This window comes from Pelodiscus sinensis, chromosome 1, assembly GCF_049634645.1.
Source record: "Pelodiscus sinensis isolate JC-2024 chromosome 1, ASM4963464v1, whole genome shotgun sequence".
NCBI classification, from domain to species: Eukaryota; Metazoa; Chordata; order Testudines; family Trionychidae; genus Pelodiscus; species Pelodiscus sinensis.
The window spans coordinates 248,964,812-248,990,285 of NC_134711.1; the positions used below are offsets into that span (position 1 = coordinate 248,964,812).

Consider the following 25,474-nt stretch of genomic DNA (forward strand, 5'->3'; position numbering starts at 1 on the left):
TATGAAGATAAACCTGTTTACTGATCTAGGCCTGGTAAGTGAAGGGCATTACTGGTACTTAAGGAACTTAGTGGCCTGCTATTGGGGACAAAGATTGGTGAATAGTCTTGCTTCCCCTCTGAGCCTAGACCAGGCATGTCATACAGGCCTCTGGCAGGCCGCATGCAGCCCGATCGAAATTTTTTGCAGCCCGCCACTACAGCTGTATAAAAGAATAAAGTGCAGCCCACTGGCTGCTCGGAGCACATGGCTGAGTGCAGATCACAGTTGGCTGACTAGCTGCTCTGCACACAGCACTGCAGTGACTGTTCATGGCTGGCCGGGCCACCTGGCGCTCCAGGACGTGGTTATAGTGGGCCGGCTGCTCTGCACAGGGATCAAGCACCTGCTCACAGCTGGCTGCTGTGCTCATGCCGCCCCAGCACCTGAGGAAGAAATGTGTGGCAGCTGCAGCTCCAGGACCCAGGCATTAGGTTGGGGAGACTGAGAGTGTCTGACTCTGGGGGAGGAGGAGGCACTGGGTTAGAGGAGTGTGTGTGTCTGGCTCGGGGGAAGGGATGAGCCACTGGGTTAGAGCAGGGAGACTCTGGCGGACCAGAGGGGGATTTCATTAGAACAGGGGTATGGAAGTGCCTGGCTCTGGGGGAGAGAAGGGTTTTTTTTTTGTTAATATTTTGTTTTTTATTTATTTATTCTCAAATAAAATCACAAAATGTATATTAATTGTATATAAATAAATGTCAGTAATTGCATGAATATTCTGTTTATGCAAAATTTCAGACTTACAAAGTATCTGAAATTTTCACAGAAGCCTGTTCTATTTGATTAATCATGGTCTATACTTGTTTTGTTGAAATAAAAACAAGTTATGTATCATAAAAAATGAAAAAGTCCCTTAAATTTATATTTAAATTAAAATTTATTTTATGTGGGCAAATAACAATTTTACACACCAAATCATTGTATTATATTAAAACAAAACCAGAAAAATTATAAAATTTACCTTACACATAATCTATAATAATAAATAATTATGACTTTGCGATAGAAATACATTTTCTTTGGTGTACTTCAGTTTTCATTTGTGCAGCCCTCAGTGGGCTTCGAGTTTGACATGCCTGGCCTAGACTATGGTTGGTCCTACAAAGACATGTGACCAGGACATCTGATGCTGGAAACTATTTTGTATGCTGCACTTTTCTACTCAAGGTGAGAAAAATTAGACCTGAATTAGGGATGTAATAGTGTAGTCCATTAACAGATAAGCAAAAGCTTATCCGTTAATGCTACAGACTACACGCATTCCCACCCCCACTCTATCAGTACTAAATTTTTTAGCAGGCTGGCCAGCAGCCTGGTTCACACCGGGTACAGGACCTATCCCCACTGCAGCTCTACATTTAAAGTTTATTAGGTGCGAGGCAGGCAGCCTGGCTCAGTTCTGTCTCACGCTAGGTCCAGGAACTCAGAATCCCTCCGGACAGGGGCTGCTGACACCCCACAGTGCTGCCTCTGTATCACAGGCAGCAGCACAGGGTGAAAGAAGCCAGTATGCGAGGGGAGCTGGTTTTTAAACTGGCTCCCCTTGCGGACCGGCTCCTGCCTGGCATCCCATGCTGCTTCCTCTGCTACAGGGAACTATAAAATAGTCAAGTAACGGATAAGAATTAATGAGATTACTCGACTATTCAATTAACCGATATTTAACATCCCTAAACTGAATGCAAAGGATTCCGCCTTTGGCAAAAGGGATATAAAGGGATGAAACCAAATAATGGGGCTTCTGCTAGGTTACCCCTTGTTACCACCTAAAATGATTGCTGCAAACATCTAAGACTCAACGGGAGGAAGGATCAGGTCCTAGCTATGAGTCTGAGAGGCTGCTTAGCTTGTGACAAAAGGTAATTAGAACTGTTAGGATAAGAAATTGCATGTAACAAGTTTCTTAAGAGTATTAAGCTTAGCTGGTGTGTTTTATTTTGTTTAGTAACTTACTTTGATCTATCTGCTATTACTTGCAACCACTTAAATCCTAGGGGAACAACAACTATGCATCTCTCTCTACCATTGATAAACAAGGTGAACAACTTATGAGTTCACTCTGTATAAACTTTATGCATAGTGAGATGGATTTATCTGGGGTTTTGGTCCCATTGAGACTGTGTACATGAGTGCTGTGTCAAATTTCTTGACTGATCCTTCCCACAGCAGAGTGGATCTCAGTGTCTGTGTTACTCTACTGTGGGCTGTTATCCCAACTCTATGCCTTCATTGTGGGAGACCAGAGATTCAGGCTTAGCAGAACAGGGTGGTGGGATGTCCCAGAGGATAAGGTAGGTGTGCTGAGTGGTATCATCAGCACATCAAGTGAGAGTCTCAATGGGATCTCTGTGACCAAACCCATCAAACATTCCACTTCACTAACATCCATATCCTACAGTTTTTACTTGATCCTTACTTCTGCAAAATTGCCACTGCCCTTATTGGGAGATATGCTAGAATAAAGACTGAGTAAGAACTACAGAACACTTCACTATATTCTGAGTTTCACTGTAATACATACAGTAATTGACAAATATATAAAAAACATACATAAATGTTGAAACAAATTTTCTCTAATAAAGCAGTATAATTAACATGGAAAAAATAAAATGCTCATAACCTTACATTTGAAATTTTATGTAAAAAAAAAACCAAATCAACAGTTGTCCTTTCTCTGGTCAAAGGAAATACTGAAAATAATGATTCTTCCCTTCATGAGCCTTTTTTAAAAAAATGATCCCATGGCGTAAAAATAGCTTAGAGTGGTTTTCTAACAAGTAGCCAGAAGATGGATATTCAGTATTATTTTAGAAAGCAAGTAAGATATTAAAGTGCCATTACTTTGCCAACAAGAAATAAGCAATGCATACAAGTGAATCAAGTTTCCTATTGCAAAGGCAATGAGTTTCTTTCATTTTCAGACTGACTACCACTTCTAACAATGCAAGTACAATGGGGGTTTCCACAAAAGGAGATTATGGTCTGTGCAGAATTTAAAACTCTATGTAAGAACCTTCCTTTAACCAAAACTTAGTTTTTCCTTTATTGAATAAATTATTTGCATGAATGTCAAATATCCAAACATTTTTATATTCCCCAAACACTTCAGCCAAACGAAGTTGTAGTATATGATCTTCTGCAAAGAAACTGATTTTGAAGACAGAAATATTATGAGAACATACCTGCTGAAAAATGTTGCAATTCTGTAAACTGACAAATGAGTCAAGTTAAGGGACAAGGTCTGTGTACATACAAATTAACAAAATGTTTAAAATACTTATAAACTAATAAGAGAACTCAGAGCTGGCTTCATTACGTCATCATTTCCTGACTATGCAGGAGGGTTTCTATTTTAGTAAGGTGAAGCTGTACAGACAGAAGCAAATCTAAACTTTCTGCAGATCTGAAGATACAAAACAAGCATCCTTGAAGCAACTTTATAGAACATAAAGGCAAGTAATGTTTAATCCATTATTTTCATGTTGAGCTTAAAGTAACTTAAATCTCCATGTTTATTAAGACTGACTTCCTTCTCTAAAGTGTTAATTGAACAAAGGCACATTTTCTGTAACTAATAAAAGGAAGCTTACTTCCACCCATAGTGCGAATTTTAAATAACAGCTGCATTATGTGACTGTAAATTCAAGCAAACAGATTTTGTTTTTTAACACATGCATAAGATATTTGGTCCAAGTATTTTAACAATTAATTGAACCCTTCCCATAAGTAATAGCATCAACATTGATTTTTACCTAAGTGGTTTATATAGTGAAATGAATCACTTATATACTGAATGGGTAAACATGCTGGACCTTGCTGATTACCTTAAATACACCCACACTACAGCAGATCCATGAGGACATCTGATGGAGGCAGAGAGATGTTAACAAAAGAAAATGTATATGTCAACAACCCCAAAAACTGAGCATTCATTCCCAAAGTACTTCCGCTCTTACAAAAACAAACCAAAAAAAATGAATAAACAAAAAACCCTAGCATACAAGCTCTCAGTCAAAATCAAGAGAAACCAATTTGGATTTGTCCAAAAAGGCTCAATCAGCACTCAAGTGAGTTTATCATGATTACGAGTTGTTCTAACACCACCCACAATTTTAAAAATATATCTAAAATGAATAACAATAAAATGTATGAATCAGCAACAAGAAAATCTTTTCACATTATCTCAAAAAAGGTCCACTAAATCATATCAATTGGATATTTAGAAACCTTTTAAGAACTTTTGATATATCCATTTATTCAATTTAAACAGCTAATTATTCCCCTCACTAAATATAGTAACTGGAGCAAAATTCTAATTTTACAGGCACACAATGAAGATTTATACATGCTGATCTCTTATTGGTATTAATGGATATCCATGCATGCAGCAATGGCTTGATTTCAGTCACAGTTACACTTATTTATATATCAAACCTTCCTACCATCCTAATATATCCAGGTATTTTTTATCTATGTAGCACCTACAAGCCAGATTCCTAACTGAAACTCACTTTAAACAATTAGTTTGGAATTAGGTCTTCAGTAACAATTTAATAAAAAACACTGTTTATTACAGAGTGTTTCCTCATTTACATCACTCAGAATGGCACAGCTAATGAACTGACTAGACACTAGACCCTATAAGTAAGTTACAGGCTACAAGCAACATGGAGTGTGGATGAACAGATTTATGCATATACTTCTACTGTACACTTAGATCATTATATTTGTAAAATTGTTGTAGTATACTGAAGTAATGCATTATATAACAAGCACTTAATCAATACCGAGAGAAATCTAAAACCTGTAAAGAGAAAGAAGGAAGGGAGAGTTTACGAGAATATATACTGCCTTAAATAATGTTCTCTAGATAGAAAAATGACTATCTTGGATATGGTGAAAAATGTAACTGTTACTTGGAGTGTTTTGAGCAGTTTCAAATACGTTTTCAAACATTTCCAATAATACTGATTTATATTTATACTTACAGAATTTTATTTAAAAATTATGCCTTTTTCATTGTAACATCTTAGGAATAGAATACTTTCATAAAAACATGATCAAAATTGAATGGACTGGTAGATAAGACTTTATCACTACGGTGTACATTAACAAAATCCCACTCTTGTGGGATGTGTCCTATCCTCCTGTTGATGGGTCTCAGTATCTTTTTAAAAATATTACTTTTAATTTGACCCAGTGGACTAACCACTTTAGAGAAATTTCTGAAACTCCCTCCAAATCTCCTTCCTTATCACCACACTGCACTACATAATTTTTCCATTCCAAGTGTCCATTTTACTTTATTGCCCTTACACTAACATTTTCACTTGAATCACCTAAATCATCCACGAGGAATCAAAACAATTTTGTATAAATTATAAAGATTCATTGATACCAAGTGTAGAGGATAAGATATTTATGTGTGTAATGAAATAAACTATTGTTTCATTATAGAGAACAACAAAAATAAGAGATTTAAAACTGCACATTTCAAGGCACAAGTTAACAATTAAGTGATGGGGGAAGGGAGGAGGAGAGATTAGGAAGACATTTCCCATTTAAAAAGGTCTCACCATTATTGTTCAATACAGGGATACTCTCGTCAAAAGCATCTGGTACTGGCCACTTTCAGACAGAGTACTGGACTAAACAAACCACTGGTGTAATCTAGAAACTCTGTATTATGAAGTAAAATAGATGGCAGACATTAAAACAATGAACTGAGCTGATCTTTAAATGCTTTCTTCACTTACAAGCCTAAAATGGAAAGTAACCTTTCATCACTTAAAAGCCTAAAATGTCCCCTGATGCCACTTAGAAATTGCATTCTTCTGCTGCTTGGGAAAACCATGAGCAGTATCAGTCAGGCAATGGGAACCATTCAAATACTGAGGATAGGGAGGTCTGTCTGTCTGTCTGAGTCAGACACAGACACAGACACAGACACACACCTTTCCTCTCAGGAATTAGAAGCTGCGGGAGGATACAAGGCACTCTGGCAACCACCAAGAAGCTAAGGAAGTCACAGAGTAGACCACTGCTCCAAAGTAGGGTGGCTAAACAGAGAAAGCTCCTCTCTCTTTCAGCAGCTGAGTTAGCAGGACAAAACTTCAGTCTTCAAACACTTATAACCAAGAGGCTGACACAAAAAATGCTGATCCTTTGCCCAGCAGCTGGGCATGTCACAAGGATACTGCCACAAAATTTGCATAGTTTATTCTTCATTGCCAATTTTTGTATTAAAATAAAAGTTATAAACCTAGTCCTCTCACTAATATGTATCTGCCTATTTTCTTCAGATCCTGGGTACAGATACTACAGTTAGAATCTAAATAACCTAAATAACATACCTTTTTTCTTCTTTTCATGCCTTTTGTATGCAATACTATATATGTTCTATTGGGAAATATGCAGTTTCTTTATAGCTAAAGTTCACAACTGATATTTTTCCTTGTGCATGGAAACTACATTAAATGTCATGGTTTTTTAATTATTTTTATTTACTTTTAAAACAAATATCCTTTCAATGTGTATTTCTTTTAGAAAAGGCTACTTACAAAATGTTAGGACAATCAGAAGAGTTCTATTTAATTTGCAACTATTTAAAAGAGATTTATAGGTAAAATTACAGATTAAAAATAAATTTTGATTCATGGAAATAAAATCTTAATTAAGAATAACCCTTAATATCACTTTTAAAATTAAAGATGCCATTTTTAAATGGCTAAATGGTTAGCCTACATAAGTGTTTCTCAAACTTTGCTCCACGGAGCCCCAGGGCTCCACAAGACATCTCCAGGGGCTTGGCGAGGTTGACAAACTGGAAACATCAATAGGTACAACACATACAATCAGTGGACCGCTGGGGCTCTGCATACATTTTTACGCATGTAAAGGGCTCCTGAGCCCAAAAAGTTTGAGAATTGCTGGCCTACATAATATGAAACAACATGAAAGAATACTGTATTGTAAGCTCATTGGGGCAGGGATTGTCTTTTTGTTCTGTGTTTGTATAGCATTTGTTCTGTGTTTGTACAGCAGTGGCAGGCAACCTATGGACCACATGCAGCTTGTCAGGGTAAGCCACTAGCAGGCCACCAGATAGGTTGTTTACCTTGTGTCCCCTGAGCCACCCACAGCGCCCATTGACTATAGTTTGCCATTCCCAACAAATGGGAGCTGTAGGAATCTGTGCGGCCATAGGGACTTGCTGACTTCTTCGTCCCGCCAGAAAAAGCAAACTACCTCCAATGGGAGCTACAGGTGGCTGTACCAAGGAGCACACGGTAAACAACCTGTCTGACAGCCTGCTAGCAGTTTACCCTGACAAGCTGTGTGTGGCGCATGAGCTGCAGATTGCCCACCACTGGCTTAGCATAATAGGATCCTGGTCTCTGGCTGGGACTGCTAGATGCTACAATACAAACAAACAATAAGCCAAAAATAACAACATTCAGCAATCCCTAACTTCCCTTTTTCTCATTATATTTAAGACATCCTTTTACATGACACATTTTAAGTATTGTTTTAAAAATGATAATTACATTTTAATTATTAAAAATATGTATCACTCAGTACAAGTTTATTGCTATTCATAATCTCTTTGGGACAGACATTATATTAACAGACAGGATGAGCTTAGCATGTTTTGGGAGTTACAATAATGTTGTTTTTTTGTTGACTTCAGTTATTTTTAAAATGTTTTAAATAATTGTGATCAAGAAATGAGAGTAACCTATTTCGCTTCTTTACAAATTTCCAAATCTAATTTTTATTGTTGTTTCATTTCTCATGATTTACTTTATTTGTTTTTAGAGATCATGTTTTAAGAGGAGAAAAAATGATGAATAAACACAATCAGAGTCAAAACATTCTGCCAGGAAACTGGCACCCAGAAGAATACAGGATCGCATCACTGGTCTTCTATAGCTTTATATTCATAATTGGATTGCTAGTAAACATCACTGCACTATGGGTCTTCAGCTGCACCACCAAGAAAAGAACGACGATAACAGTCTACATGATGAACGTTGCATTACTTGACTTAATTTTTATATTGTTCTTACCTTTTCGGATAAGCTACTATGCAAAAGCAGTTTGGCCATTTGGAGATATGTTCTGTCGGATTCTTGGCGCTTTCACTGTGTTTTATCCAAGCATTGCTCTGTGGCTGCTTGCTTTTATAAGTGTTGATAGATATATGGCTATTGTCCAGCCCAAACATGTCAAAGAACTTAAGAATACAAAGAAAGCTCTGCTAGCTTGCATTGGTATCTGGATAATGACCCTTGCATCAACTTCCCCACTGCTATTTTTATATTCAGATCCAGATAAAGCCTCAGATTTTATGACCTGCCTGAAGATGCTCGACATCATCCATCTAAAGGAAGTCAATATGTTAAATTTTACTCGTTTGACTTTTTTTTTCCTTATTCCCCTGTTTATCATGATTGGATGCTATCTAGTCATTATTTACCATTTTGTCCACGGCAGGACTTCCAAACTGAAACCCAAGGCTAAGGAAAGATCTATAAAAATTATAGTTACTCTGATTGTGCAAGTGCTTTTCTGCTTTGTGCCCTTCCACATTTGTTTTGCATTCCTGATGCTGCAAGATGAAGACAAGAGTTACAATCCATGGGCAGCCTTTACCACCTTTCTCATGAATCTCAGTACGTGCTTAGATGTTATCCTGTACTACATTGTTTCTAAGCAATTTCAGGCTAGAGTCATCAGTGTCATGCTTTACCGTAACTATCTTCGAAGTGTGCGCAGGAAGAGTTTTCGATCTGGGAGTGTAAGGTCATTAAGTAATATAAACAGTGAAATGATATAAAAAAAAATCAGAAGATGCTTATAATGTGGTGAAGTGATTTTCACTGAAGTGTGACATTTCAGCTTAGTTGAAATCAAGAATACTCTGGAGTTTGCAATATTGGGACACATTACATCTGTGGTAGCATAAATGTGGGACAAATGGAATACCAATTAGGTAAAGTATTAATATTCATCTATGCATTTTACATTTTTACAGTAAATCCAGGAGATCTAAAATATTTATGATCTACTACCTGAGTGAAGCAGGCATACAAATATATTGTTCCTCTCATCAAATGTAAATATTTCTAGGCATAAAAAAAGTCAATGTCCATGCTAGTGCATATACAATTTAAATAAAGCAAAGAATATCTGCTTATATATGATGCATTAAGATTTTATATATACATGCCACATTGTATATGATACCAAAGTATCTATTATATTCATAAGTTCAGCCTTTACCAGGAGAACAGAAGCATAAACTGAAGAGAAAGCTTCTTTAATTTTTATTTGTTTTGTTTACTTAAAATCTGTTTTATTTGGCAGTATTTTGACACCCTAAAACTAATGAAATTCTGTAATAAATAAAAAAGTACACCAAATAGTAGAAGAGAATAATTATTCAAATTGTTAATTTCCTGTAAGTATAATATACCACATTACTAACATCTGGAATACTCCCAAGTTTAAATAAATAGAATATTCTTTGTTCCAGAATAATGAATGTAGTTTATACAGACATACAGAAAATGTACATCCCATCTCTAATCTTTCGGAATATGGAAACATTACAAGTCCCTTTTAATAGCTAATCTTGGAAAGTCTAACAAAAACCACGTATTTTTAACTACAGTATAACTTTCCACGTGCTTATGAGAATGTCAGTTTTTTTCATCAGCTATACAAAGGATGAGAAACCAGAAGCACTTATATTTGACATTAGAAAAAGTGATTATAAATGCTTTTCTTAATACCAATGAGCACGCAGCATATGGAAAGCCATGATTATGTGAGGTTGACCACACTAAAGTGTAAACCCAACTACAAATACTCACTTAGCAATCCAGTTTTCTGTATTGTTTTTATTATGCAAATCTCAAAACTAGCTTATTTGAAACTGAGTTCCTGAAGAATCTTATGCTTTAAACACCTCACTCTTCAAATGTTAAATGCAATAAAATGTAATACACATATACATGATGTCCTATAAAACTCAAGAGTTTTGAAATGTGAACTGATTAAGTACATTCCACTATGAAATGCATAGAGTTTTGCATATTTTAAATTATGATTTACATAACATTTGTTTTGTGGTTTCAGTGCTAAGTATGCTTCTGAAAAAAGCATGAAATCAAAACAAATGTTCAGGAATACTGTACTGAGTAAAGAATAAAAGATGCCAGCACTGAAAGGTTACTCCAAGACAAATGAAAACACAATATTGTGAAACGAAGTCACCATAAAGTGGATGTATAATGCTAAAAATATTTTGACTCTACTACAGGACATATTTGGAAAATAGTGTTATAAAATAAATATTCATGCCGAAAAGGATAAACTGGATTTAAAATGTTATATTAACAGGTTATTTTACTCCAATCCATAATAAATATTCCCTCGGAACAGTATATAAGACAAAGATAAACCCATTAAAAACTTACAATCCAGAAGGCAAGCTGCTAATGGTGATGCCAAATGCATATTGCACAACTTCTACAAGGAGAAGATCAAACAACGCTGACAGCATCCAGGAGCCCAATAAAAAGGACTGAAATGGCAAAACAAAACACAAAGGTCCCAGACATTAATTAATTTAACAGGAGCCGGTTAATTCTATAAGATTAAACATTTAAGAACAAACATAAGAATATAACAACGGCCATATTGGATCAGACCAAAGGTCCATCTCTCCCACAGTGGCCAATGCCCCAGACGGAGATTGAACAAAACAAGAAATCATCATGTGATCCCTCTCCTATCATCCATTCCCAGCCTCTGACAAACAGAGCCTGGGGACACCATACCTACTCATCCTGGCTAATAGCCATTGATAGACTAAACCTCCATTAATTTATCTCACTCTTTTCTGGACCCTGTTAAAATCCTAATCTTCACAACATCCTCTGGCAAGGGGTTCCACAGTTGACTGTGTGCTGCCTGAAGATAAACTTCCTTTTGTTTCTTTTAAACCTGCTACCTATTAATTTAATTTGGTGACCCCTAGTTCTTATATAGGGACAAGTAAATAACTTTTCCTTATTCATTTTTTCCACACTAGTCATGATTTTATAAACCTCTATCATATCCCCCCTTAGTCTTCAGTTTTCTAAGTTGAAAAGTCCTAGTCTCTTTAATCTCTCCTCATATGGGACCCATTCCAAATGCTTAATCATTTTAGTTGCCCTTCTCTGAACCTTTTCCAATGCCAATATATCTTTTTTGAGATGAGGAGACCACATCTGTACACGGTATTCAAGATATGGGCGTACCATGAATATATATAAGGGCAATAAGATATTCTCCATCTTATTCTCGATCCCTTTTTTAATGATTCCTAACATCCTGTTTGCTTTTTTGACTGCCACTGAACAGAGTGGAAGTTTTCAGAGAACTATCCACAATCACTCCAAGATCTCTCTCGAGTAGTTATAGCTTATTTAGTCCCCATCATTCTGTATGTACAGTTGAAATTATTTTTTCCAATGTACATTACTTCACATTTATCAACACTAAATTTCATTTGCCATTTTGTTGCCCGACCATTTAGTTTTCTGAGATCTTTTTGAAGCTCTTCACAGTCTGCTTTGGTCTTAACTATCTTGTGCAGGTTAGTCTCAGCTGCAAATTTTGCCACCTCACTTTTTATCCCTTTCTCCAGATCATTTATAAATAGGTTGAATAGACTTGGCATCAACACAGGCCCCTGCAGAACACCACTGGTTACCTCTCTCCATTCTGAAAACTTATCATTTATTCCTACCCTTTGTTTCCTGTCTTGTAACTAGTTCTCAATCCATGAGAGGACCTTCCCTTTTATCTCATGACAAATAACTTTACTTAAGAGTCTTTGCTGAGGGACCTTATCAAGGGCTTTCTGGAAATCCAAGTACACTATATCTACTGGATCCCCCTTGTCCACATGTCTGTTAACCCCCTCAAAGAACTCTAGTAGATTAGTAAGACGATTTCCCTTTACGGGAACCAAGCTGACGTTCCCCCAAAACATTATGTTCATCTATGTGTCTGACAATTCTATTATTTACTCTAGTTTCAACTAATTTGCCCGGTACTGATGTTAGACTTACCAATCTGTAACTGCCAGGATCACTTCTAGGGCTCTTTTAAAATATTGGCATTACATTAGCTATCTTCCAGACATTAGGTACAGAAGGTGATTTGAAGGATATGTTACAAACAATAGTTAATAGTTTCGCAATTTCCCATTTGAGTTCTTTCAGAACTCTTGGGTGAATGCCATCTGGTCCTGGTGACTTGTTACTGTTTAATTTAGCAATTTGTTCCAAAACCTCCTATAATGACACCTCAATCTGGGAAAATTCCTCAGGTTTGTCACCTAAAAAGAATGGCTCAGGTTTCAGAATCTCCCTATCATCCTCAGCTGTGAAGACAGAAGCAAATAATTCATTTGGTTTCTCCACATTTTCAGAATATGATCTGAAGAGGTGGATCTGCCCCACAAAAGCTTATCACCTAATAAACCATCTTGTTAGTCGTTAAAGTGCTACATGACTGCTTTTTTTGTGTGTTTGTTTGACCATGATCAGACTAACACGGCTACCTCTCTGTTACTTTCCACAGTGACTATCGTTTTTGAGTGCTCCTTTAGCATCTTGTTCGCCCAATGGTTGTTTAGCCAGCTTCCTGCTTTTGATGTACTTAAAATATATTTTACTATTACTTTGAGGTTTTGGCTAGCTGTTCTTCAAACTCCTTTTTTACTTATTATATTTTTACATTTAATTTGACAGAGTTTATACTCCTTTCTATTTTCCTCACTAGGATTTAACTTCCACTTTTTAAATCAAGTCCTTTTATGTCTGACTGCTTCTTTTACTTATTTAAGCCAAGCCACAGTGGCACTTTTTTGGTTTTCTTACTGTGTTTTTTAATATGGGGTATACAATTAAGTTGGGTCTCTATTATGGTGTTTTTGAAAAGTTTTCATGAAGCTTACAGGGATTTTACTTTTGTCACTGTACCTCTTAATTTCTGTTTAAATAACTGCCTCATTTTTGTGTAGTTTCCCTTTCTGAAATTAAATGCTACAGTGTTGGGCTGCTGAAGTGTTTCTCTCACCACAGGGATGGTACATTTTATTATTTTATGGTCACTATTTCCAAGCTGTCCAGTTATATTTACCTCTGGAACCAGATCCTGCACTCCAGTAAGGACTAACTCAAGAACTGCCTCTCTCCTTGTGGATTCCAGAGCCAGCTGCTCCAAGAAACAGTCACTTAAGGTATCAAGAAATTTTATCTCTACACTCCATCCTGAGGTAATGTGTACTCAGTCAATATGAGGATAGATGAAATCCCCTGCTATTATTGAGCTTTCTATTTTGATAGCTTCTGTAATCTCCCTTGGCATTTCATAGCCACTATCACTATCCTGGTCAGGTGGTCGATAATATATCCCTACTGATATATTATTATTATTATTAGAGCATGGAGCTACTACTACCAGGGCTCGACAAACTGCAGCAAAAGCTACTCGCCAGCCACGCACCGTGCATGTGCCAGACTGGCACTGCACATGCGTGCAATGCCGGTGAATGGGGCGCACGGAGTGACCAGCTGAAATCTACTCGCCACGGGCAAGTAGAAATAACTGTTTGTTGAGCCCTGACTACTACCCACAGAGATTCTATGGAACATTTTGGTTCATTTAAGATTTTTACTTCATTTGATTCTACATTTTCTTTCACATGAAGTGCCACTTCCCCACCAGCATGACCTGTTCTGTCCTTCCGATATATTTTGTACCCTGGTATAACTCCACCAAGTTTCTGTGACACCTATTATATCAATAATCTCCTTTAATACGAGGCACGCTAGATCACCCATCTTATTATTTAGATGTGAATGCTTGCGTATAAGCACTTCAAAAATTTGTCACTATTTGTCTGCCATTTCCTGATGTGTTACACTCTTTTTCATTCGATTGTTTCCCATCTGATCTTACCCATATTTTATCATCTTCCATCCTTTCCTCCTGACTAGAACACAGAGAATCTCTATTATTAGACCCTTCCCTAAGAGACGTCTCTGTCCGATCCATGTGCTCCTCAGCATCCGTTGGCTTTCCCCCAGCACTTAGTTTTAAAACTGCTCTACTTTTTAACCTTTTAAACATAAGAATGACAAAGCTTTGATGCAGAAGTTCTGACTTTTAGTGTTGAAAAAGTCTATTTTAGTAGTTCAATTAACCTAAGTTTATTTCTTTGGACATTACAATTCAATTTCACAACACATGTTTTCCACACCACTCTTTCTTATCTTAATGAACTATAATGAATTGGATTGTTCAATAAAATTCATTTTCATGGACCACATAAAACTTACTGTAGTCTACCAACATTTTTTCTTACACTGAGCCATTCGTGTTTAAATGAAAAAAGCTAAAACAATGTTTCTGGTTATTCAATTGTGATTTATAGGTAAAATTACCAATTAAAAATAAATTTTGATTAATGGAAATAAAAATAGCAATTAAGAATAAACCTTAATATAACCTTTAAAATTAAAAACGCCATTTGAAAACATTGGTTAGCCTACATAATATGAAACAACATGTCTAACCACAAAGACTACAACAGAATAAATATTTGACAGTAATGTGAGACCAGAGGAGTTAGTTAATTGTGGGTACTGAAAATGATACAAGAGGCACTTACTGAAAATTTTCGGCTGCCATATCTTCTTTCAAATATCCTAAAGTTATAAATGAGCAAGCTACTGCAGAATGCATCTTTCAGATCAAGACATACTGTTCTCCCAAATACAAGTCTCCAAATCTAGAATAGAAAAGCATCAAGATATTTAATTTTCTTCCATCCTCCATGGAAATTCATCAGAAGATATGTGGTTAGGTTAAGGATAAGAGAAGGAAAACAAAAGAGAAGGAAACATTTAGTGATAATATCCAGAGTAAATACAGTGGTGTACATATTTCTGAAATTATTTTTCAAAAGTGATTAGTATTAATAAGTTTATTTTAAAAAATAAAACATTTCCATATAAGATTTTTTTAAGTTATTTTAATATTCAACCCAATTCCACTCATCTTTGATAGTTTGCATCTTCAATTACGAACATACCATGCTTTCCACAGATAGCTTATAGCAGTGCTGATAACAGAAAAGATGGCTCCTTTCAACAGGGAATTTTTACCCCAGGCATGTCAAACTGGCGTCTGGAGGGCCGCATGTGGCCCGATCAAAATTTTTCGTGGCCCGCCAGTACATTTTTATAAAGGAATAAAGTGTGGCCCACTGGCCACCCAGAGCATGTGGCTGAGTGCAGATCACAGCCAGCCGAGCCACTCTGCACCACAGTGACTGCTCACGGCCGGGGCCGCTCTGCGCATGCGCTTACAGCCTGCCGGGCAGCTCTGTGCCCAGCGCTCAGCATGTGCTCACACCCGGCTGGGCCGCTCTACGCTGGGCGCTCTGTGCATGTGCTCACAGCCAGCCAGGCTGCTCTGCGCTAGGTGTTCTACACACGTGCTCACAGCTGGCCGCTGTGCTCACACCGCCCCTGCATGCCTGAGAAATAAATGTGTGGCAGCGGCAACTCCAGGACCCGGGTATTAGGTTAGAGGGGCCTGGGAATGCCTGGCTGTGGGGGAATAGATAGGGGCTGGATTAGAACAGGAGTCTGGGGGAGAAGAAGAGTTATTTTGTTAATATTTTGGTTTTTATTTATTTATTCCCAAATAAAATCACAAAATGTATATTAATTGTATCAATAAATATATGGCAATTTTTTGCAATTGCAGGAATAATGATATGTTTATGCAAAATCTCAAATTTACAAAGTATCTGAAATTTTCACAGAAGTGTGTTCTATTTGATTAATCACGGTCTATACTTGTTTTTATTTCAACAAAACAAGTTATGTATCATATAAAAAAGTAAAAAGTACCTTAAATTTATATTTAAATGAAAAATTATTTTATATGAGCAAATAACAATTTTACACATCAAATTATTGTATTATATTAAAACAAGACCAGAAAAAATATTATAAAATATAACTAAAACAATCTGTAATAATAAATAATTACGACTTTCTGATAAAGTACATTTTTTTTGGTGGTCCTGAAAGCTATCGTTTCCGTTTGTGTAGCCCTCAGTAGGCTTTGAGTTTGACACACCTGTTCTACCCTTAACTATTTTTCAGCAGTACAAAGAAAATTAAGTGATTTCAGGTCTCCCTTTAGGGTGAACTGCAAAGAAAAAGTTAAACAAAATGTGGGTTTGCCTTTTCTGTTCCTTTATAATGTAAAAAAGTTACTGCAAAACTTTCTCTCCAATTTTTTATTCTGAGATTTGAAATATGAGAAACATCAGTCTCCCACTTCCTTCTTTTTGCATAGTGTCTTAATGAGATATTTGGAAGACCCACGTAGTGATATTACATGAAGCTCTAATATGAGCTCCCTGTCCCTACAACTGAATACACAGAAGCCATGTCCATGCTTCAGGTACTAAGGCAGCATACTGATAGCATAGCATAGATGCAATCAATAGTGACTGAAGGGGGTTTTCCATTGCTGCAGAAACTCTATCGTCCCAAGTTCTTTTATCAACCTACTTGCATTTAATCAGAGGGCTACGTTGGAATAGCTGTTGTGATCAGCATTGCAAATTTTTCTCACCTGAGTGCTGTAACTATTTCAATCTAAATTTTAAGTGAAGATCAGGCTGAAAACAGCAATAGCATAAGGAACCTTATTAGCTTCTCCTTCTCCCTGTGGGGTAGCAGGGAGATAAAGTTATGTCCTTGTATGATAATACTGTTCAAGTCTCTCAAAGATCTTTCGGAAACCTCCAGAAAAAAAAATAGTGACAACAGCTCAGTATTTTTAACTTAAAAAACAAGGAGAAAAGACTGGAAGTAGGGATGTAAGTAACTAATCAACTAGTCGACTATCTGATAAGCAAAAGCTTATTGGCTACTCAACACTCTAGCTGACTAGTTGCTTCGCCCCCTCCCCCCACTGCCTCTATCTGAAAGAGGCAGGGCGGGGTGGGGGGGAAAGAGAGGGTGCTAGGGGGAGCTGGCTTAAAAGCCGGTTCATCCCTGTGCCAGCTCTGTGGGAGGGGGCGGGGAGCAGTATTGGCATTCCACTTTTGAAATGGACAAGAGTCCCCACTGGGGTTGAGAGTCCCCATTGGGCTCCCCCTAGCACCCTCTCCTCTTCCCCCCTTGATGCCTCTTTCTGATAGAGGCACCGGGGTGGTGGTAGGGAAGTGAAAATCTCTTGGCAAAATCTACGTCCTATATTATGCAGGTCAGGGTAGATGAAAACAATAGTCCTTTAACCACAAAATAAGACTACGATCACAACAAAATTATTCATATGCATGTCAAAAGATCAGATACTATTTAAGGTGTTTGGCCATGTCTACATTAGTCAGCTTTTAGTGGCACAGCTGTACTGATGGAGCTGTGCCGCTGTAAGATCAGTCACGCAGCCACTCTATGCCAAGAGCTCTCCCTTCAACATTAAAAGAAAAAAACCTCAATAAGCAATTAGCAACTATGTTGGCAGAAGCTCTCCTCACACATTACCCCTTATAATGGTGAAACTTCTGTTGCTCGGGGGTGTTTTTTCACACTCCTGAGTGATAGAACTTCTGGCAACATACATAAGTGGCACCGGAAACATGGCCATAATTTATATTCAATTTGTACAAGGCTCATATTTCTCCTCAGTTGAAAAAGAGAGGATGAAATAATATCAGAATCCCAGAAGAAGGAAATGAGAGCTACTCTGATGATTTGTTTTAGCAGAAGTGAAAAAAAGCTATCATGGGTAGGTACATGGGTTAAATGGGTATAGTGGTTTTAACAGACTAGTGATTTAAGGGCTTTCCTGCATAGTGAATTATCATGCAATAAGCTAGGCATGCTTCCCAGGTGGACACAATTATTCTGCACTAAAGTGCCTTTGTCACATTGGCTAAACAACTGTGCTTTAAATTCACATCCTATCTTATTACTAGTTTCCCTAGTAAACAAGACCAGAGTCCAAGACAATGAGGGGAGGGGCGGAGAAAACTACAAGAGAAATATACTATGGAATCAAGAAGTACAGAGTTAATATTTAGAAACCCTCTCCCTTCTAGATAAATGAATTTAAATTTACCTGAAAATCCTCTTTTACAGCATGTAGATTATATGTGAAGAACTTCTGATAATGCTGGAAGAGCAGAGTCAACAGAATCGACAGGGCGCTTGGCACTAGTAAAAGACTCTTTGAGAGAGGTGCTTTATCTTTTAAAAAAAAAAAGAACAAAAATTTCAGAGCACAAAAACTCAGATTTAAAAATCCATGTTATAAAACAAGTGAAAAGAGAATGACATAGCACTGGAATCAGCATGAAAGTTCAGATGTCACAATAAAAATGCTGATGGGAAATGGTATAAAACAGAGACAAAAAGACTGAATTAGCCTACTGATATAATTTGAAAACCAAAAAGCTTACTGATATAATTTGAGGACTGTGTTAAGATCATGCTTAGTGAACAAGAAAAGCATAGAACACAAAACAAATGAATTAAAACTGCTTGTTCAGAAACTAGGCCTAAGTGGTGGCAAACATAATGTGGGGAAGAGTTATCCACTCATCATTCCTTTTTGGCTTCATTAAAAGAAAGAGATTTAGGCAGAAAATTTGGCAACTGGAGTGAGCTTTGCCATCATGATTCCTACCCTGGACTTTCTTAACTCGGGTCATGAGTAGGGATGTAATAGTGTAGTTGATTAAGCAATAAGCAAAAGCTTATAGGTTAATGCTATAGACTACATGCATTTCCCCCCTTCTTGCCAATAAGTTTTATAGCTGGATGGCCAACAGCCTGGCTAGAACCTACCCCCACTGCGGCTCTGCATTTAAAGTGTATTAGGATGCAGGCAGGCAGCCCGGCGCAGTTCTGGCTAACACTGGGTCTGGGAACTCAGCCCACCCACCACAGACAAAGGCTGCTACCACCCCATGCTGCTGCCTCTGTATCAGAGGCAACAGCGTAGGGTGACAGACAGTCCACGAGGGAAGCTAGTTTTTAAACTGACTCCCCCTGCAGACCAGCTCCTGCCTGACACCCGAAGCTACTGTCTCTGATAAAGAGGCAGCAGCATGGAGTGGCAAGGGGCTCCTTGGGAGTGGGGCAGAGCACACTGAGTGCCACCCCCCCCCCCCGGGAACTATAGAATAGTCGAGTATCTGATAAGAATTCATGAGGTTAATCGACTATTCAATTAACCAATATTTAACATCCCTAGTCCTGAGAGATGTTCAGACAGGTCACAAGCAGAAAAAAGGATCACAATGATTCCATCCCCTCTATCAGCTCCACTATATCCCAAACACCGTTTGGAATGTGCGAGTTTCTCTCTTCTCTATAACTCATGTATCCTTCTTCCCGACCACACCTAATTTATTTTCTTTCCTATCTCTCTTCCTTTCTATTCTGATTAATTAGACTCTATCTTAGCTGCCCAACACTGTATATTCTGAAAGTCTATGGCCAGAATTACTCCTCGTGGAATGAGATTTAACAGTTAATTTGAACTAAAGGGTTTATCTCAGAACCCCGCTTCTCTGCCATGTGTAGACGCGGTCAGTTACTTCGGGCTAGTCAGTTTCCAAAATGGCGACCAGCCGGGAATATGCAAATAAAGCGTGGGATATTTACATATCCTGTGCTTCATTAGCAATTTCAGTAGCAATTTCAGTAGCCCTCATTAGCCTCCCTAGTTCCAACTAGGGGGCTAGCGTAGACACACCCTGACCTAAACTCAAGTTTTGCTCTACTGAAGAGGCTTTATTGAACTTTTATCCTCCAATGTTCACATAATCTGTTTTCTGGGTGCTCTCTGGCATCTGAGACACTAGATTGCTAATGCATGTTTGAGGCTGAATTAAGATTGCATTGTGGCATGTACTGTAACTTTTCATTTTTTGGTTTTCAGGGGCTTAAGCATGGGTGTCTGGTTTGTAAGGCAAAGGGAAGCACTGCCTCACCAATGCTGGGGCTCTGCGGGCCCTGCCCCTCCCCTTCCTATCTCCAACATCCACATGAGGTTGCTGTGGAATGTTGTTAGTATGATTCAGGCAGGTTCCAGGGTGGCTGGGAAGACAGAGTGGCAGGGAGCCTCCTCAGCAGCCCCGCCCCCCCGAACCTGCATAAGGCTCAAATTATACTCAAGTAGGCTCTCAGCCTGCAGATCTCTCCAGCCACCATACCTAAGAGGAGTGCCAGCTCTGCTCTGCAGAGACCACCCCACTCAGCTTGCTGTGTTGCTGCTGCTTGCCTGTTTCTCCCCCTCTTTAGCTCCCTCCTTGCTTGGCCTCTCACCTCATCCAGCTCCCTTCCCAGCACCTTGGCCCAGGATGGTCAAAGTGGGTTTCCTCTTTGCTGCCCCCTTCTTCTATGCACTCTCCCTGCTCGGTTGGCTCCCACCTCTTGCTAGTGTGTGGACTGGGGGTGAGTTTGGTTTCATTTTCCCAGCCCAGATGCTACTGAGCCCGCTGCTAGGGGCTCTTCTCCCCTTGCCTTTTCCCCACACACTCTCCCCATAGTCCGCCTCCTCCCTTGCTACTGTAAGTGGTGGGGGGGGTGTTCCTAGCCCAACAAACCCTGCAGAGATAGCTGCCAGATCCCTCCCCTTCTTGTCCTGTCCCCACATGCTTCTTGTTTTCTGTGCCCTGCAGTGGAGTTGGATGGGGGGGGTGAGCCTGGGGGAAATGAGAAAAGAGGGGTGAGGAAGTGGGAGGAAGAGACACAGGGGAAGGGATGAGGAGTGAGGGGAATGAAGAGAAGGGGAAGAAAAAAGAAAAGGGAATAAGTAATCAGGGTGGGGGGGATCAGGAGTCCGGCATGCGGTGTTCCCTCAGCAGCAGCTGGGTCTCACTGGGAAAACTTGTCACAACCATATATACCAAAGGATACAATTAAAAAAAAATGAACACATCTGAAATTTGATTGGTCCTTTTCATAACAGAAGGGGGATGGGGAGGGGAAGGTAAATGTCTGTGAGCTAATGATATTAGAGGTGATAATTGGGGAAGCTATCTTTGTAATGGGTAAGATAATTAATGTCTTTGTTTAAACTTAGGTATAGAGTGTCGAATTTAAGCATGAATGGTTTTCAGAGGCTTAAGCTTTGTAATCTTACCCATTACAAAGACAGCTTCCCTTCCTCCCTCCATCCCCCTTCTGTTCTGAAATTTGACTTGTCCTTTTCATATGTGTTCATTTTTTTAAAATTGTATCCTTTGGTATATATGGTTGAGACAATTTTCTTCCACTATTTGATCTGAGGAAGTGGGTCTGGCCCACGAAAGCTCATCACCTAATAAACCATCTTGTTAGTCTTTAAAGTGCTACATAGTCCTGTTTTTTGTTTCAGCTACAACAAACTAACACGGCTACATTTCTATCAGTATTCTAAAGTTTACATAGGTATTAATGGCTTAAGGTAAGAAAGAAAAAGATTCTTTTAACATAATTTTTTGGAGAGCTAAAGATATCTAAAATTCTGGCCTTAATGATTTTTTTTAAATCCAGTGTTTAAATCCAGTATAACACATGGTATACCGTATTGCATAAAGACCAGATCTTTGCTATATGGTAGAATTCTGGCTCTTACGAGTCACAAAGTAAGGACATAAGTGACTAGTCGAGTAGTCGACTTCCTGGTAAGCATAAGCTTATCGAGTAGTCGAGTGACTACTCAACTAATTGCTTCCCCCCCTCACACACACACACACAGCCTCTGTATCAGAGGTAACAAGTAATGGGGGAAGCAAGAGACACTCAGCTGGCTTAAAAGCCGGTTCACCCCAGCACCATCTCCGTGGTACAGGGGAAGGGGGCAAGAGTCACAGTGGTCCCAGGCACAGTGCGAGCTGGGACTGTTTACTCCTGGCTCACGCCGCTGCCGGGACCACTGTGGCTCTGCAGCTCTTACTACATTTAAAGTGCAGAGCCACAGCAGGAGCACCTCCTCCCTCCCTTATCGACTAATTAGTTGATGAAAAATCCATCAACTACTCAATTAATTAAGAGATACTTAACATCCTTAGTCAGAAGTAGCCAGTATTAGGTGTGATGCTCGTTTTGTACGATGAAGCCTTATTTGCAAGCTCTTTGAAACATACATCTGTCTACAAACCCTGAAGCCATGTGTCAATCTGTTCTGGGAATTGTGCTCTTTGAGTTTTGTTAGTCTTTAAAGTGCTGCAGGACCACACATTTCTTTTTAAAGTATTTTCAGTTACAGACTAACACGGCTATCCCTCTGAGAGTTTGCGCTTGTGACACACACAAGGTGAAAGTTTCATACCTGCAGAACGTTTATTTGTTTTTACAGCAGGGATCCTAAACTTTCCCCCAAGAAACTGTGTAAGCCTTAGTGAATGCCTTTTACTTTCCTTTCCAGTGTCAGTTAATATTGTATTAGTCATGCTCTCCTTGCAAATACTATTTCCAATTGACTCAGATGTGTTTTGCATCTTAAAGCTGAGCTGTGTGTGAATAATATGCATTTTGGTGTGTTTACTAGCTTGTGTTGTTAGAAAGGATGATACACATACTCCAAGTGTAGTGGTAATTTTCATTTTTATTTGATTTCATATTAAATATCACAAGCATTGTTCCTTGTTAACTATCCCTTGTTTTAATATATTTTTCTCTTTCACACCTCTGGACTGATATATATATTTATATAAAATATATAATGTGTGTGTTTTTGTTTGTATTGGTGATGCACATCAACACACACACACACACACACACACACACACACACACACACACACTACATCAATACTGGTGTTGCACATAAGAAATTTCAACACGCCCAAAAGAAAATTCTACCAGCCCAGGGATAGAAAATGTTAGAAGGAACAACACTTCCCCATCTGCTAAAAAATCTCAGGTGAAGATCTCAGGTTTTCTTAATGGCCTTCCTATCACAGACTTCCATTATGACATTGGACCTGGCATTTAAGGGTTGGTGTTAAGGGTGATTTTTTTCTACTCATTAAAAAAAACAGTGGATAAAGAACTTAATTATCCTGTGCCTCAGTTTTTCCATCTGAAAAAAGGGTTGATGATAATATTTGCCTGCCTCAGAGGAGTGTGTGGTTTTAATTGAGTGTTTTGATGTCATCACATGGAAAATGCTGAGAATTGTTTTTTACAATTTCAAAATCTTTCTGCTTTAGTCATACAGTAGCCACTGCTCCAGGATGACAGAATTTCAGTTTGTGATTTTATGGGATGATCCCTCCTCCCATTGTGTGATGCTGGAGCAAATTGCCAGAAAAGGCAGGGATAGCAAGAGCAGGGCCCCACCCTACCTCCCTGAATCATCACTAGTCAAAGACACAGGTAAGGCCAGCCAGCTCTATGCTGCGTGTGTGCTGCAGAGAAGTCTGAATCATTTGTGAGCCCGCTCCTAGACTTCCCAGGCCCCAGCCCTGACTCCTGCACCCCACACCCTGAGCTCCCACAAGGAGTTGAGCAATGCCAGGTAAATCCTCTACTAGTTTGATATTTGTCTTTAAATTTCAATAATTTTGTGAGTTTAAAGCAACTTTTAACACTCTTTTCATAGTTCAGTGTGATATATAGTGCAGAAAGGAGCTAAAAACTATTAAAATGGGAAGATGTTTTCATAACAGCAAACTACTTTTATAATCAAGTTAATGCACATTAAGTATTTTACCATAAAATGACTAGCCTCTTGAATATGCCACAGAAGTAACTTTTAGAATGTGCTTCTTCTCTGCATAATGTGTAGATAGATATTTTTACTAATGCTCTGCATTTAGGTTTCACTTCAGACTTACCATAGAGGAAACAAACAGTTAGTTATTTTTATAGATGTCACAAAGTGAAAAAACCACAGTAGCGACTAACCCGTAAATGTAACAGTCACCCACAGGGAGAATCACATGAATAACAGTAACCTCAGCTTTCTGTAAAATCCTCAAAATGTCATCATTGCTTGGGTCAAGTACGCTATTAAAAAAGACAAGCACTTCCAGATTAATCATTTTGTAAGTTTACTGAAAAACTTAGGGAACCAGCTCGACAGTGACTGTGCGCCCTACCATTTTGCAGCATGTGGGTTTATAACCAAATACCCGTGTCACAGGACAGGCCTGACTGGAACACCTTTTTGTGGCAAGCCATTCCACAACAAGCGCATCTGGTTCAGTTTCCCTTCTTCAGAGTCACGGCAGTGCACAGGGGCCTCCTAAATACAAATACTGCCCAAGGGTTCATTTATTACCAAGTCCCATGCAGATACATCATAACAAAAGTCCTACAACCATAGTCCAGATTTCCACCAGCACATTCCAAACAGTATGTGCAACATACAGCCCCAGCTTCTGCACCACACCTCGACTCTGTAGCACAGCTCTCTACTGCTCTTGCACCAGGACAGCTACCACAGCCTTCCAACCCACAGACAATCTGCTGGGAAATCATCCTTGCAATCCCTCATTTGTCATCCACTGTTCCTATGGATTCAGCCCTAGCCTGACAGCAAACAATCACCCCTCTCTGGCCATTGGCTCCAGTTCTCTGGCTTACAGACCCAGCCTGCATAGACTCATAGACTTTAAGGTCAGAAGGGACCATTATGATCATCTAGTCTGACCTCCTGCACAGTGCAGGCCACAGAATCTCACCCACCCCTCCCAGAATAATCCTCTCACCTATATCTCAGATATTGAAGCCTTCAAATAATTTGAAGATCCCAAGATGCAGAGAATCCTCTAGCTGTGATCTGTATCCCATACTACAGAGGAAGGCGAAAAACCTACCGGGCCTCTGCCAATCTACCCTGGAGGAAAATTCCTTCCCGACCCCAAATATGGCGATCAGCTAAACCCTGAGCATGTGGGCAAGACTCATCAGCCAGACACCCAGAAAGTGCTCTATAGTAACTCCTATCATCCCTCCATTGACCTATTCCCACTGATAATGAATGGTCAATTAGTTACCAAGATCATGTTATCTCATCAAACCATCCCCTTCATAAACCCATCTAGTTTAATCTTGAAACCAGATAGATCTTTTGGCCCCACTACTTCCCTTGGAAGGCCGTTCCAGAACCTCACTCCTCTAATGGTTAGAAACCTTCGTCTAATCTCAAGTCTAAACTTCCTACTAGCCATCTTATATCCATTTGTTCTTGTGTCCACATTGGTATTAAGCTTAAATAATCCCTCTCCCTCCCTGGTATTTATCCCTCTAATATATTTTAAAAGTGCAATCATGTCCCCCCTCAGCCTTCTTTTGGTTAAGGTAAACAAGCCAAGTTCCTTGAGTCTCCTTTCATAA

The 25,474-nt window shown here is 38.8% G+C and overlaps 2 protein-coding genes across 3 annotated transcripts in view; one reads left to right on the forward strand and one right to left on the reverse strand.

Annotated features, from left to right (window-relative positions):
• The window catches only part of UBAC2 (UBA domain containing 2), a 168,331-nt gene that overhangs the window by 125,000 nt on the left and 17,857 nt on the right, over positions 1 to 25,474 (reverse strand). Inside the window, exons 2-4 of the mRNA XM_075918761.1 lie at positions 18,259 to 18,386; positions 14,780 to 14,899; positions 10,527 to 10,633 (exon numbers count right to left, since the gene is read on the reverse strand). Coding sequence (XP_075774876.1) covers positions 10,527 to 10,633; positions 14,780 to 14,899; positions 18,259 to 18,386 — 355 coding nt within the window. The remainder of the gene's footprint in view (positions 1 to 10,526; positions 10,634 to 14,779; positions 14,900 to 18,258; positions 18,387 to 25,474) is intronic.
• Positions 1,048 to 9,243, forward strand: GPR18 (G protein-coupled receptor 18). 2 transcript variants are annotated; one of them, XM_075918759.1, is made up of 2 exons: positions 1,048 to 4,501; positions 7,861 to 9,243. In XM_075918759.1, exons 1-2 carry the CDS (start codon positions 4,425 to 4,427, stop codon positions 8,879 to 8,881), a joined length of 1,098 nt encoding a protein of 365 aa, XP_075774874.1. In that variant the 5' UTR covers positions 1,048 to 4,424; the 3' UTR covers positions 8,882 to 9,243. The 2 variants fall into 2 exon arrangements, with proteins under 2 accessions (XP_075774874.1, XP_075774875.1); XM_075918760.1 differs by having other exon boundaries at positions 1,049 to 3,494.